Raw genomic sequence first — 14561 nt, 5'->3', positions numbered from 1 at the left:
AGCCTTAAGTTACAGTGATGACGCCTGGGATGGTAAGAGAACAACGGTGGCCTTAAGTCTGACTACATGAGGACTGCAGTGAAACATGAGCCAAGAGAACAGAATGGATGGCGGTGGGAAGCGAGCTCAGAATGTCCTGAGTTTCATCACCGCAGATTTCCCCGAGGCCTCTGCCTCTCGAGCTGAACGTAACCTGATGCCTGGTGTCCCAGAGAACTGTGGAGGAGGAACACAAAGCAAAGGCCAGAAGAGAAGCTGCTCACCAGCAGAGGATGTGTGATCCCCCCGCCAATACAGTCTCCCTCCAGGCAACCCATCCTCAGCAACTCTACTGGGATTAGCTCATGGCAACTATTTCTGCATAAGCAACAAGATGGTTCTGAGAAGAAGGGCCAAAGCCTGAATCGACACTATTGGTGTGTGTGTGAGTGTGTGTGTGTGTGTGTGTGTGTGTGTGTGTGTGTGTGGTGGGGGGAGGGGGCAGGAAATGCCAGATTTCAGCAGGAAATGGACCACCAGTCTTTGAGGTAGAACCACTCACAAGCCAGAGAAATTTCAACCAGGCATTGTTGTAAGAACCTGGATCTAACAATGAACCCCAGGTCCTGAGCTCATGGAGCCAATCAATAGTCTTAGTGGGATGGAAGGATGGGGGGAAACAACAGTTGTGTTATAAAAGCAGAGTGGTGGTGTTGTGTGTGTGTGTACATGTGTGTGTGATGTGCATATAGAGTGTGTATATATGCATGTGAGTGTATGTGTGTGTGTGTGTGTGTGTGTGTGTGTGTGTGTGTGTGTTCATGAGCATGTGTGAGTGTGTTGGGAGACTGTTTACAAATGAGTAGTCAGGAAGCACTCTCTAAGGGAAGCAATACCAAGGGGTAAGCATGGAGGCTGTCAGCTTCTGCCTAAGTCCTTCCTGTGCAGGAAATTCAGACAGGGAGTCGCCATCCAACAGTACTTGAATTACCCACAGCACTAACAAAAAGTCTGGCTACATCCATTGAGTTGATTTCATAGCCACTTAAAATCTGGGCAATTTGAAGTAAACTAGTCTGAGCACACCCTATGACAGATGTTGTGGGCAAGTCCTTATTCTGTCTTGGCTTCTGCTTTTGCCAAATGGCATTGGTGTGGTCCAGACCATTCCCTGACTTCAGCTCACTGGCTTGTTCTAGAAATGAACAACCAGACAGCAGGCTTCCAGAGTGAACATACTTTTCAACAATGCCTTTATACAAATTACAGTGGATCCTAATGGTACATGCCTGTAATCCTAGCACTCAGAAGTAGAGGCATGAGTTCAAGGCCATTTTCCCACTCATAGAGAGTTTGAGGATTGCCCAGGCTGCATGAGACCCTGTCTCGGGAACAGAAACAAAATAAAAACAAAAAGTATGTTCTAATGATCTGTGGGGTTCTTGAACATGGTGTGTACTGAATGTCTCCAAAGTGATTTTGTGCATCTCCATGGTTTTTCTACACTTCTTGAGACTGTGCTGTATGAACACACTTCTACTATCTATGATTGGTCCATTTCCTGCTGAAATCTGGCATTTCCCCCCCCCCCCCCAACACACACACACACACACACACACACACACACACACACACACACACTCACACACACTCACACACACACCAATAGTGTCGATTCAGGCCTTGGCCCTTCTTCTCAGAACCATCTTGTTGCTTATGCAGAAATGGTTGCCGTGAGTTCTAGCAACCTATCTCAGTCCATGGAAGCTCCTTTACACCAACTCCCCTTTAAAACTTTTAAAATTGTTCTGTTACGATTTTATTTCTCATTAAAATTATATGTCCATGTAACTATTTCCATAATCAAGAACTATGTTGCGGAATATTATTTTAACTATGTAAAGATGTGTTACATTTGTCTGTGCTGCATTTGCTTAATTTCATAAAGATGTGTTGCATGTGTTTCACCTTGCCTGCCCACTGCACCTGATTGGTCTAATAAAGAGCTAAACAGCCAAGAGCTAGGCAGAGAGAGGGTTTGGATGGGCTGGCAGGCAGAGGGAATAAGTAGGAAGAGAAATCTAGGCTCTAGAGAGATGAGAGAATGAGGGAGAGAAGAAAGGGGCATGCTTGGGGACAGAAGCCAAGGAGCTGCCAGACAGACAGACACACAAGAAGCAGCAAAAGTAAGATATACGAAAGAAAATAAACCCCTGAGGCAAAATGTAGATAAAGAGAAACAGATTAAAATAAGAGCTAAGATGCCGGGCAGTGGTGGTGCGCACCTTTAATCCCAGCACTCGGGAGGCAGAGGCAGGCAGATTTTTGTGAGTTCAAGGCCAGCCTGATGAGAGCAAGATCCAGGAAAGGCATAGAGCTACACAGAGAAACCCTGTCTTGAAAAGAACAAATAACAAAAAATAAATAAATAAAATAAAATAAGAGCTAAACTAAGACTGAGCATTCATAACTAAGAATAAGCCTCCACGTCATGATTTGGAAGCCGGCTGGTGGTCTAAAAGAAAAAGCGTGGTACAGAACTAAATCCAACTTTCTCCACCACTAAACTGTTGGAATCATGCAGTACATAACCTTTTGAGGCTGACTTTATTTTTTTTTTAAAACTAACATAACTCCCTCGACAAGTGTCCACATTGTTGGGTTTTTGTTCAGTTATTCCTTTTCATTACTGAGTCAGATTCTATTATGTGATTGTACCACATTCACTTTAGCTAATCACCTTTGGGGGAAAAGGTCAGTTCCAGTTTGAGTGATTATGAATAGAACTGCTGCAAACATTTAGGTATAGTTTCTGTGTGCACTTATTTCTCCTATATAGGATGAATATCTTGGAGTCAGGTCATACCCAACTCCAAGATATTCATTCCCCTCAGGACTGTATGAAAATTCCAGGTACTTCACATATTCCCTAGCTCTTACGACCATGAGCAGTTTTGCTTGCTTTTTAAAAAATAAATTTAGCAGTCATGGTGCATGCCTTGAATACCAGCACTCAGGAGGCAGAGGCAGGCAGATAGATCCCTAAATTCAAGGCTATCATGTTCTAGGATAGCCAGGGCTACACAGAGAAACCCTGTGTTGTAGAATATTATTTCATGATGTGTTACTTTCGTTTGCGCTGTGGAACATTTGTTTAATGACGCAAAGATGTGTTGCATTCTTTTATGCTGCATTTGTTTAGTTCTGTGAAGCTGTGTTACTGTGCCTGTCTAAAACACCTGATGGTCCGATAAAGAGCTGAACAGTCAATAGCAAGGCAGGAGAGGGATAGGTGGGGCTGCCAGGCAGAGAGAATATATAGAAGAAGAAATCTGGGAGGAAAAGAAGAAAAGAGCAAGGTAACACGGAGAGGAGGATGCTAGAGGCCAGCCACACAGCCACACAGCCACACAGCCACACAGCCACACAGCCACACAGCTAGCCATGGAGTAAGAGTGAAAGTAAGATATACTGAAGCAAGAGAAAGGTAAAAGCCTAGAGGCAAAAGGTAGATGAGTTATTTAAAGTTAAAAAAAGCTAGCTAGAAATAAGCCAAGCTAGGGCAGGGCATTTATAAGTAAGAACAAGACTCCCGTGTGTGTGATTCATTTGGGAGCTGGGTGGCGGCCTCCCCCAAAGAGCAAAGAGCAAAAACAGCCAACAGTTACAACCCTGTCTGGAAAAACTAAAATAAATAAAAAAATACATTTAGCAACTAGAGTGGATTTGCAATAATGTGTCCCCCAAAAGGATGGAGACTGCTTGTGAGACTACTGAGGAACTAACTGGCTCTCAAAAGCTGGCAAGCTACCTTGTATTTCCAATCATAGGCCAGTTGGGGGGAGACAGGTGATGGTACCAAGGCAAGGAAGTCGGAAGTCAGCGCTCAGGGACAGTCCCGATGAGGACGCTGCTGCCCCTCCACCAAAGACTGCCATACTAGAGTGTGTTAAGAGCTTACTTAAGTACACTGATCCAACCCCCCAAGTGTGCACTACCCCTTCTCTCTTTACTCTCTTACCTCATGCATGCTGAAATGCAGTAATGACCTTTTTAAATTTTTCTTCAAGTTTGTACTTGTGTTTTGCCGTGGGTGTGGGGTCCCTTGGGATTGGAGTTATAGACAGTTGTGAGCTGCCATGTGAGTGCTGGGAATTGAACCTGGGTCCTCTGGAAGAGCAGTCAGTGCTCTTAACCACTGAGCTACCTCTCCAACAGGAATGTGTTTCGTTTTCCTTCTTTTTTTCCCCTCTTCTGAGGATAACTAAGAGGAGCAAGCCAGAGAGCAAAGATTCACTGATCTAAAATAAGAGAAAGCTGAAAGCCAGTTCGTTTCTGGAACATGTGCAGATAAGTGGACAGATGTTAAAGTGCCAGGATAACCTGGTGTTAGATTCAGGTTCTTCAGGATAGGCCACCTTTAGGAATGATCTCTGTAACGTGCCATCTACCCATGCTCCAGACTTCTCTGGATCTTAGTATCTGTCTTTTGTTTGATATTGTGCATGTTGATTGTAGTTCCATCTTATCTAGGTCTTTATCCCTTATTCCTCCTGGACAATATTTGATAATCGTTCCTATTGTATATAGTTTTGTATTAAGTTAGAACTTTCTTATTTAGACAAAAGGGGGAGATGTAGTAGGTAGCTGTTCCAGCTTTGACCTGGAAGTACTACCCTCATTGAGGCTTCCAATAACTGTCACGCCTATGAGGCGGGGCCAAGAGAGGAGCCCTTAAGACCCGAGATCTGGATGTGCCAACTTTCTTGGTTCCTGGACCCTGGATACTGGAGGTAGACTGAGCTGAGTTCTCCAGGGAACACCACTGGACTGCACTACACCTTTCCCAGACCCTGTAACCTATCCCTTCACTTGTAAGTTACCCCACAAAATAAACCTCCCTTTTAACTACGTGGAGTGGCCTTAATAATCTCACCAATACAAGCCTCCAGTGAGCACACCTGGGTGACACCCAAAACCGCCTTCCTTTCCCACCTGCATCTAGCCTGGACTGGTTAATTGGGCTTACTCCTACAAACAAACAAACAAAAAACAAACAAACAAAAAACTGACCCCACTGAGATTTTAATTTCCACCCCCAGAAAGTATTTTTCCCTTGTCCTGAATGGATATGGCCATTTTTCCAAGAACTTTTTTTTTTTTTAAATCATGCATCTGGAAAACAGGTGAATATTCCTTAAGACCAACTCAGAGCCATCCCTTTTGGGCTGCTAAACGGATGTTCCCAGCCAAAGCATCAGTGACACAGAGTGTGCCATTTTGGATTTCCTGCTTCTTTTCCCATTTTCATAATAACCGGGGCAGGGTTGTCTGGAAGAAATAAGGGCCCCCACCATTGCACGGCCCTACCACCCATGTGTTCGGAACAGTGAGGCCCTCGCTATGCGTCCTGTGACACCATGCAACTTACCAGATACACAGGAGGTCTGCAGAAAAGTATTTCCACATAGCGCACTGCAGAATTTTCTCATCCATTCTGTTTTACTGGACGTCAGCTACGCTTACTAGTCAAGGGGCACAAATCTTAAAAATGAATGGATCGCATGCTCAAGGGTCAGCATGCTGCCGAGGGGGACAGATGTGTCCTGCATTTTTCAGATGAAGCAGAAATATTAGGTCAACACATTAAGACCTCCCTCAATCCAGTCTTTCAAAATTACAAGTTAGTTCTTATTTTGCTTGGCTGATCACCAGTAAAATTTAATCTTGTGTTGGTTTTTATAAATTCAGTAATATAAAGACCAGGGATTTGCTTGAGAAAACTGGATGCTAAAATAGTATTGAGTGAAAGAATAAATTGGAAAAAGAATAAGAGCAAACAGGCTAAGGAATGGAATGATCCAACAAAATGATGCATATTTATTTTTTTTTACATTAGGGAGTAATGGACTGATGTGTAACAAAGTTGAAGGCAGGCATACAGCACACAGAGTATGTGAAGGTTGAATTAATACACAAAGGAGCTGTAAGGACCACACGCTTCAGTGTGTCAATGCCAGAGCACATAATAATAGTAGAAATAAATGACCCATGAGACGTTGCTGTAACATAAAAAGAAACTTCATAGAATTATGAAAGTGAATTTTATTGTCTAGGTAATGGTGTTTTGTAATGGATAATGACTGATAAAACTTTTTTTAAATTTTAGTACATCAAAAGGTAAAGGCTACACTTTAGTTAATGCTGTGTGCATAGGACCTGTCTTGGTTATGACTGTAACAGCTATATACATACTAAGAACATATATGATAAAATACAAAAACACAAGAAGAGGCTAAATAGGCAGTTATCCATGGATTATAGTCACCAGGTAACATGCACTCTTTATCATACAATCGTGTCACAGCTAAAAGCATACGAATTAACATGCACAGTGATGTATCTACTTGATCTAATACAGCCCTGGTGCAAAAACATTAAGAGTGTGGTAATATTTCACAGGTAAAGGCTAAGTTCTGGGGCATGAACTCTTTCGATTAATCCACAAAACATACCAAAAGGATGTTCTGACACAGTCCAAGCATGAATACCCAAATGAGGCATTTAGTAAGAAAGAACTTTTGCTGCGCTGAGCTGAACATTCTGACTTATGTGGTGATCAGCAAACGAAGTCCTTCTGTGGGAGAAATAAAATCAGACTTTCTGATGAAGCCAGTAAATCCATCCTGATAACCTCCAGATTTGGTAATCATTACTCATTTCTGGTTTACAGCCTCCTTCCTTCCTCTAGTTTCTAAATACCTTAAATAAAGCACCCCTGCTTCTTCCTCTGTCACTGAAAGCAGCTGGTGAAAACGGTCCCCACATTCACAAAACGAACATCTGGGTCTGGTTAACTGAATGAGGGGTCCAGATTGGCCCACGACGACTTTCACCATGATGAATTTCTCAGAGTACAGAGGCCACAGGAGCCCGTGTCTCTGTCCCAGTCCTACTGGGGCACATGCCTTTAAGAAGACTTAAAAAAAAATTTAAAACTTTGGACAGAGTTCATTTCTGTAGTTGAAATGAAGGTCTTTAAAATACTGACACAATCCAAGTTTCACATTCAAGGGGTCCTGTTGTGAAAATCTTTAAATAAAGATTAAATTTTTATAACTCAATTTCCAACAACAAAATAGATGTAGAGGGGGGAGGCAGAGGCGGGTTCGGGCGATTCTTAAGACACCCTTAGAATTCAAGGGCTGTCACTCCAAACATCTTTTTTTCCCCGAAATGTTCATGTTTCAAATTTTATAGGTCAATAAATTAATTTGGAGTGAATGGGAACCATGTAAACATCTTTCCTCATACTCATTCTTTGTGTCTTGCAGCTTCTGGCTGCCTCCACACAAAAAGTGTCACACACTCCATCCTTTGTAATTTCGATATGAAAATTCCACAAAGCCCAAAGAAACAGAGCAAACAGTAAGCTCTCTGAGTGCTGTGGGCTTCTTTTGTTACGTCTAATTGCAATGAAAACAGAAATGGGAAACCCCCACCAGGCCTGTTCCTGCTTTTGTGCTCTTCCAGCTTTCTGGAAGGGTTTTCAGCTTGTTTACATAATCCAAATGCATCTATTTCCTCTTTCCCACCTACCAAAAAGTAACCGTGCCATCCTAAATAAGGGAGCTGATTTTAGCTATCCCCACCGTCTCACAATGTAATTACCAAACAGCCTCCCAAGACAATTAAAAAAAAAAAACCCACAGACCTTAATACTCAACTTCAAAAACAGTAACAACAACAATAATAATAACGTTCTAAAAGAAATTGCCCAGTTGTAATGAGTTTCCTATTGTATGTCCTAATACAGAGAATATCTAGAAAATCCATGGCCTTTTTTCAGTATTTGTCCTCAAAGGTTAGGTGTCTCCCCTTTGAAGGGATGGTGATGCTATCTCCTCTAGCTTCAACTGAAACAAAATAATTAAGATGGATTTTAAATTAATTTAAAATTGAAGCATGCCAAGAGTTTGGAACCTTAACACATTAATGAGGTCAATTCCAAAAGGAGCATCTTTATCATAACAACTACCAGATAAGAACATGTTTTGCTGGTTTAGTTTTGAGATTTGTTCCTTGTCTGAACCTTGAATAGGAAAAAAAAAAAAACAAAAAAAAACTTTGTTATGTGGTTCCCTGATGTCAAAACAGATCCATTTAGTCTAGCTCATTCCGTGGATCTGGGAAATTTCAACTGATTATATATACTTTTTGGTTTACTATATGGCATAAGAATTATATCATTCAAATGTTTTGCTGATCAAATAATTAATATTCATATGATTTTTATGAATAATTATGTAACATTTATATGCATTGAATACTATTTGGTGACATGAGGCTTTGTTTTGTTTTGTTTTGTTTTTAGTTTGTGAAACTTATTACTGATACCAGTTTATTACAATCCCATATCTGAAAGCTTAAGTTGGACTAGCAAATATTTTTTCTCCTCATAACTGGAATAGTTCACGTTAGCAGCCAAATAACATGCAACTTTAACTTGTAGAAAAAAATTTTCCATATAAACAAATTACCTTTAAATTAATTAATTGCTGAAATCTACTGCAGTTATTAAGTTAACTATTAATTTCTTTTTGAACAACTGACTTTAGGGTCCATCCTAAAGTGGGAGGCACATTTGCAGGCAAGAAAACCTCACCCAGGGCTACCTCAAAGGAGTTAAATTACTTTCCTAAGTGGGTTGTTTCTTGGTGGAGAATTTCTGGTCTTTACAGTTTTACTCTGGAATTACTTGTGTTCGAATCTTGAGTATATCCTGAACCTTTGCTTAGTGTAATTCTGAAGGGGTAAATTTCTGCACTTAGAAGTGTCATCGCAAATCTACCTACAAAGGCAGAATTACTCAGATACTTTGTTGGGTAGTTGTGCACATCTATTGATATGTGTGCATATGTTTAATTGAGGGGGAAAAGTTCCCTTAGGAAGTTTTTGCTGACAGGATCAAATTCCTTGGATCCTTTTACTCTGATTCAAAAATACATCCAGTAAAGGTGGCATGGGCCCAGGAGGAGCCATAGGAAACATGCCTCACCTTCAGGCCCCTTGGTTTCTGCTCACTCCAGAGACATGATGTCCAAAATGGAACTGGAAAAAACAAACAAACAAAAAAAAAACCCTGTGTTTTCCTCCCCAGTTAATGAGGCGGGTGTTGTAACATTTCAGCTACCTCTGGCTTCTCACTGACCAGCCTCCTCAGTTTGCAGCTTTTGAACAGCACTATCAAGGAGCTCCATGGACTCTCTGAGAGACACGTGGATTTTAAACGACTTGGGCTTAATGGTCAGGCCGTAACTGAAACTCATGTTTGAGGGCTCATTTGGGTTAGCCTTGAAATCGCACTGATGAGCAAGGATGGAGATAAAGAGAAACAGGAGCATCTTAGAGAGCTCTTCGCCGATGCACCGCCGTTTGCCCACCGAAAAAATCATCACACTGCTGGCTAGTTCCTTATTGATGAAGCCATCCTTGTCCAGGAATCGGCCTGGCTCAAAGTCCTCTGGGTTAGGCCACTTCGCTGGGTCGTGATTCACGGACCATTGGTTGACAAAAACCACCGTGTTCTTGGGGATGTAGTAGCCTAGGACGAAGGTGTTGGCCGTGGTGGCGTGAGGGATGGTAACAGGCAGAAAGCTGGAAAATCGCATCGATTCATAAAGGAAAGCCATGACGTATGGCAGCTTGGGCTGGTCATCCATGCAGGGCAGACGGTCCCTCCCCACAACCTGGTCCAACTCAGCCTGCACCCGAGCCTGCACATCAGGGTATCTGTTTGGATTTCAGCATGAAAGGTGAAGATTGAGAGAGAGGAGAGAGGGGAGGAGGGAGGGAGGGAGGGAGGGAGGGAGGGAGGGAGAGAGAGAGAGAACAAAATTAATTCACCCTCCATCTCACAGCACACAGCAATTCTACTTTAATTCCACAAACTATCTAGGTCTGTGACTGAATTACAATTTCTGAAAGAAAATTAAAAAAAAAAAAACAGGTTACCAATTTCTCTCACTCAATATTACAAGTTAAACAATTTTATTTGTCTGTAATAAGCCTCTTATGGCCTAGGATTTATTTCCCATTGTGAGAAAATGAAACTCTTAAGTTTTTAATAGTCTGAAAATGCACAATAGTGGCCAAACCTACTTATGTACCGGGCACAGTGCCTAGGCCCACAATGCATTTTAGACACCCAAGAAAATATTTATCTATCTTGTAAAGCCTTCAGACCTAAACAAATGGACTTCTAAGTACAAGTCCTTATAACACGTTTTCAATATTCATTTTATACCAATGTGGTCATAAAATATACTTTCAATGTGTTCGTAACATGTCAAACACTGCCCTGAAAGTGGATTATTTTCCTTTTCTCATATCATTAGACAATTCATTGTTATTATTTTATAAAGTATTACTAGTCTTCTGATAGATAAAGCTACACATTTCCTAAATTTAAAAGGCAGAGTCCCAGTTTGTCAGATGAGGGGTACAAATTTTACTTCTGTGCTCTTGCTAATAGAAACTGGGGTAATTCTTTTGGAAGACAAAATCTTAGTGCACAGCAAACTTTACAAGGGCAATCATTCCTTGGTCCTTTATTTTTAAACCCAATTATTTATTTCTAAAAGCCTATTTTCATAAATAGTCTAACAGGTATAATGATGCATAATTATAATACTACTTAAAACTTATAATGCAGTTAAAAACCAACAATTAATGTTAAAGCTCAAAACTGATTTTATACGTGTACAATATTAGGACAAGATATTATGTAGCCATCAAATTTACTAAAATTCCAGGCTGGAGAGATGCCTCTGTGGTTAAGGGCATCAGCTGCTCTTGCAGAGTGCCTGGGAGCAATTTCCAGTGCCCATATGGCAGCTAAGTGGAGTTTGTAACTCCAGTCCCAAGGGATCGACCCCCTTCTGACCTCTGCAGGCACCAGGCAAGCACCTGGTATCCAGACATCCACTTTATTCAAAACTAAATGAATAAAAAAATACTTTTCAAAAGAGAAAAGCATACTAAAATCAATGTTAAATGTTGAGGAAGTTTAAGTCGAAGGCTCAAAAAGGATGGAGGGCGGAGGAGAATAAATACAGCCTTGAAAATAAGCTGAGCATTTAAATGGTGAAATCCCGGCAGCTGTTAAAATCACTTAACAGAACTTCCCAACGTTGTCCACGAAGGGCCAAATAGCAAGCATTTTGGACCCCATGGACCTAACGCCCCCTTCAACAGCTACTAGTTTGCACTGTATAGACACTATGTAGGAGCGGACCATCCAGGTGTGCCAGGAAAATTTGTGCTCTAAACAGGCATTATAATTTACCCACTCTGATTATATTGTCTCTTCACGAAAAAGAAAAAATAATGTCATCTTTGTTTAATTGACAATGACCCCGAAATTATTTTATTTCTTTGGAACACATGGGAAGCTACTTACACAGCTCAATAATTTTTTTTTTTTTTAATTCCAAAGGGTACAAGCTCATCTTGGTATGTGAAAGACCTGGTGATCCCTCTCCAAGAAGGCGTTTTTCCTCATCTTGAGTTGAATTCTCTTTATTCCCTGCCTCCCCTGGCCCCTGCCCCCAGACCCAATGGTCCCAATATATGTTTCCACAATTTGACTTTAATATTGAAAAGCGATTTTAAATAGACTTTTAAAATGTGAAAGTAGATGTGCAACATCTAAAGAAATATGAATTGTGTGAATCCAAATGGGACTCGATTCTGCCTGCCAAATTAAAGTGGGGGGGCACACATTCAGTATCCCTTCTGTGCTGGCTAAATCTGAATTTCAGGTAAACAATAGGTGACCGTCAAATTCTCATAAAGGTTTCATTTGCTTAGACCACCTGACAGCGGGGCGTGGTGGGGAGGCTGCTTAATCCTTGCACTCAGCCTTGCAGGGCTGTAGAGGTCTGTGCCCTGGCCCAGAGATTTGGATGGCCCTGGCACCGCCTCCATACCGTAGACTCCTCTCTAGATCCTGATCGCAGCCACAGAAGTGCCTGCTCCTGCTTTCTTAGCTGCCTCAGGGTGAATCTTATTCTCAGGTTGTCCTCTGAGGACCTGCCTCCGCTGGCTTCCTTTGCCTGGTAACAAAGCCCTGGATGTTAAGACCCGGGCTGGACAGCCTCCAAGGTGCCAACTGTGCGCGCCGTGTTCAGTTAACATTCTACTGCACCACCTTGAACCTTGGAGGTGGTCCAATTCTGCTTCTATTGAGCCACGGAAGGATCAAGGCTGATCTCCCCGCATGGCAAAAAAAAAAATAAAAAAAAAAATAAAAAAAATCTTGTTTTTGCAGGGGAGGTGCTCTCCCCAAATTTGTTCCCAGACACGAGAGGAGTGGGGAGAGGCAGAGACCACTTCAGAAATGCTGGCAACAACGTAGGCCTACCCTAGTGGTCCCGGGCTTATCTTCCCTGAGATCTGGTTTAAGGAATGGAGGTGGGGCAGGGCGAAACCTCAAACCCTGCGCCTAGCTAGCCACACGCCCTTTTTCAAAGGAGGAAAGAAAGGATCAACCCATCCCTCCTGGAGGCTTTACCTAGTAAAGAGGATGAGCAGCCACAGCAGCGCAGTGGAGAGGGTGTCCTGGCTGGCTCCGAAGATGTCCGTAATAGTGCCTGGGACGTTCTCCAAATCCAGCCCGAAGGGACCATCGCCAGGGCCCCCGGCCGCCTTCTTTTCGGCGGAGAGGATGAAGGCGTCCATCATGTCTCGGGGAGCAGCCCCGGGCACCAGGCTTTCGCGGTGCTTGAAAAACTTGTCCAGGACGAAGTTGGTGAAGCTGCGGTTGACCTGCTGGAACTCGCGGAAGGCGGTGCGCACCGGGTTAGGGAAGAGCTGCAGCCAGGGCAGCACATCCACCAGGCTGCCTGCGCCCACCGTGCGCCCGAACTCTTCGTTGTGGCTGAGCAGCTCCAGGAACTCGGCATCGTCGTGGTTGTACCGGCAGCCGAAGCACACGGCGCTCATGACATTGGCCACGGCCACGATGATCGGCTGCGTCGGATCCAGGACGGCGCCGCCCGAGCAGCGACGCACCAGGACCGCCACCAACTCTCGCGCCTCGCACAGCGCGTGGCCCTCCAGGAGGCGGCGGCTGCGCGGGTGGCGCGTGGAGAAGGCGCGCATCGTGCCGTAGGCCGCGCGTCGCTGCGCCTTCCAGCGCTCCGTGTAGTGGCCAAACGCCACGCTGCGGCCACCAGACACCACGCGGAAAGAGGGAAAGGGTGGCCGGTCGGCGAAGATGCTGCCCTGTTGCACCAGGGCTTGGTGGATGGCACTCTCGCCATTCAGCACCACGACGGGACAGCTGCCCAGGCGGATCTGGAAAACGTCACCATAGCGCCTTGCAAGGCGAGCAAAGTACAGGTGTGACGCCCGGCCCACCGACGCCGCATTTCCGATCAGTGGCCAGGGGAAAGGACCCGGGGGCGAGGACCACGGTTTCCGCCGCCACTGTCGCAGCAGCCACTGTCCCAAGTGCACGGCGGCCAGGACCGAAAGGAGTAGCAGAAGTGTGGTCTGCTGGGTAGACATTGGGTTCAGCGGCTGCGGGCTGTCTGCGCTAAGGCTGGTGGCCATGCTGGGGACACAAAAGCAAAATGTGACACTCAGGTGTGCAAAGAAAAAAAAAAGTGCATCCTCCGTGTCCCAGCCCCAGCATGGGACCACAGAGCCTTGTTAAATAGAGAGGAGGCGGTGCCTAGCTCAGGTCAAGGATGGCTTTCTGGACAAGGTGCTTAAGACGACCCTTCCATACCCAACCCAGCCTCCAGCAGAGACATGCCCGCTTCAGAATCCCCAGGGGCCTAACGGTTCCCAGAATCCCGACATAATGCCGGTGGCAGACACAAAGGCAGGTTTCTTTTAAAGTAGCTAACACCCCACCACTGACTTTCAAGAACCTGTCTGAAGAGGCCACGGGAAGGTGACTCCGCGGACAGACTGACCTGCGACGAAGCGTGGTTTTCCAGCGGTGCAGAGCCACCGGCTCTGGGAAAACGCCCTGGAGCCTCTGCCCAGAGCAAGACTTCAACCTGAGAGTCCCCAGAGACCTGGGGGCCCGCCCTAGACACCTGATGCCCGCTGCTGTAGCACCCACTCTTGGCTCAGTCGGGACCTAAACTTGGACTGGGGTGGAGGAGAGGGGGTGAAAAGTGTCCCAAGGTTGCTGAGCTCCACTGCACCTGGGGCTTTGCAAAGTCTCACGGAGTTGGAGTTGCGGTTGAGATGGATGGGGGTTGGGAGTTGATAAAGTGGAATCAAGTCCCAGGCCGTGGACGGCTTTCAGGCTGGCGTCGCAGAGGTGTCTGCAACGCACCCCAGAGGCGACAAGCGCCATCCCTCTACTCGGGGGTTTTAAGAGCTGGGTAGAGGCTGGAGGAAACGGGACCTTGAGGGGGTGGGGCGTGAGGGGCGGGGCGCGAAAGTCTGGGGCTTGGACTCCAGACTCTCGGGTCTCGCGTCTGCGCTCAGGGTGCCAGGGTGGTCCAATGGGAGAAGTCGGCGCCGCGCGCTCGGACCGTCCTGGAACAGTAGTAGCTGGC

The 14561-nt window shown here is 44.7% G+C and overlaps 1 protein-coding gene across 1 annotated transcript; it reads right to left on the bottom strand.

The window, feature by feature from the left end:
- Nucleotides 1–5858: 5858 nt before the first annotated feature.
- Nucleotides 5859–14382, bottom strand: LOC118571346 (cytochrome P450 1B1). The gene is made up of 3 exons (XM_036170280.1): nucleotides 13965–14382; nucleotides 12554–13597; nucleotides 5859–9771 (listed from the first exon to the last, which is right to left on the bottom strand). The coding sequence occupies exons 2-3, from the start codon at nucleotides 13594–13596 to the stop codon at nucleotides 9183–9185; spliced, it is 1632 nt and encodes a 543-aa protein (XP_036026173.1). The 5' UTR covers nucleotide 13597; nucleotides 13965–14382; the 3' UTR covers nucleotides 5859–9182.
- Nucleotides 14383–14561: the final 179 nt, after the last annotated feature.

The sequence above is a fragment of the Onychomys torridus genome, chromosome 21, assembly GCF_903995425.1.
Source record: "Onychomys torridus chromosome 21, mOncTor1.1, whole genome shotgun sequence".
NCBI lineage: Eukaryota > Metazoa > Chordata > Mammalia > Rodentia > Cricetidae > Onychomys > Onychomys torridus.
This window is presented reverse-complemented; position numbering and strand designations above follow the sequence as displayed.

What these genes read in the sequence shown, in the direction of transcription:
- LOC118571346 (XM_036170280.1), bottom strand. Translation starts at nt 13,596, where the DNA reads ATGGCCACCAGCCTTAGCGCAGACAGCCCGCAGCCGCTGAACCCAATG. An exon ending in CTGCTCATCCTCTTTACTAG is followed by an intron (nt 9,772 to 12,553) that starts GTAAAGCCTCCA and finishes AAATCCAAACAG; the next exon opens with ATACCCTGATGTGCAGGCTC.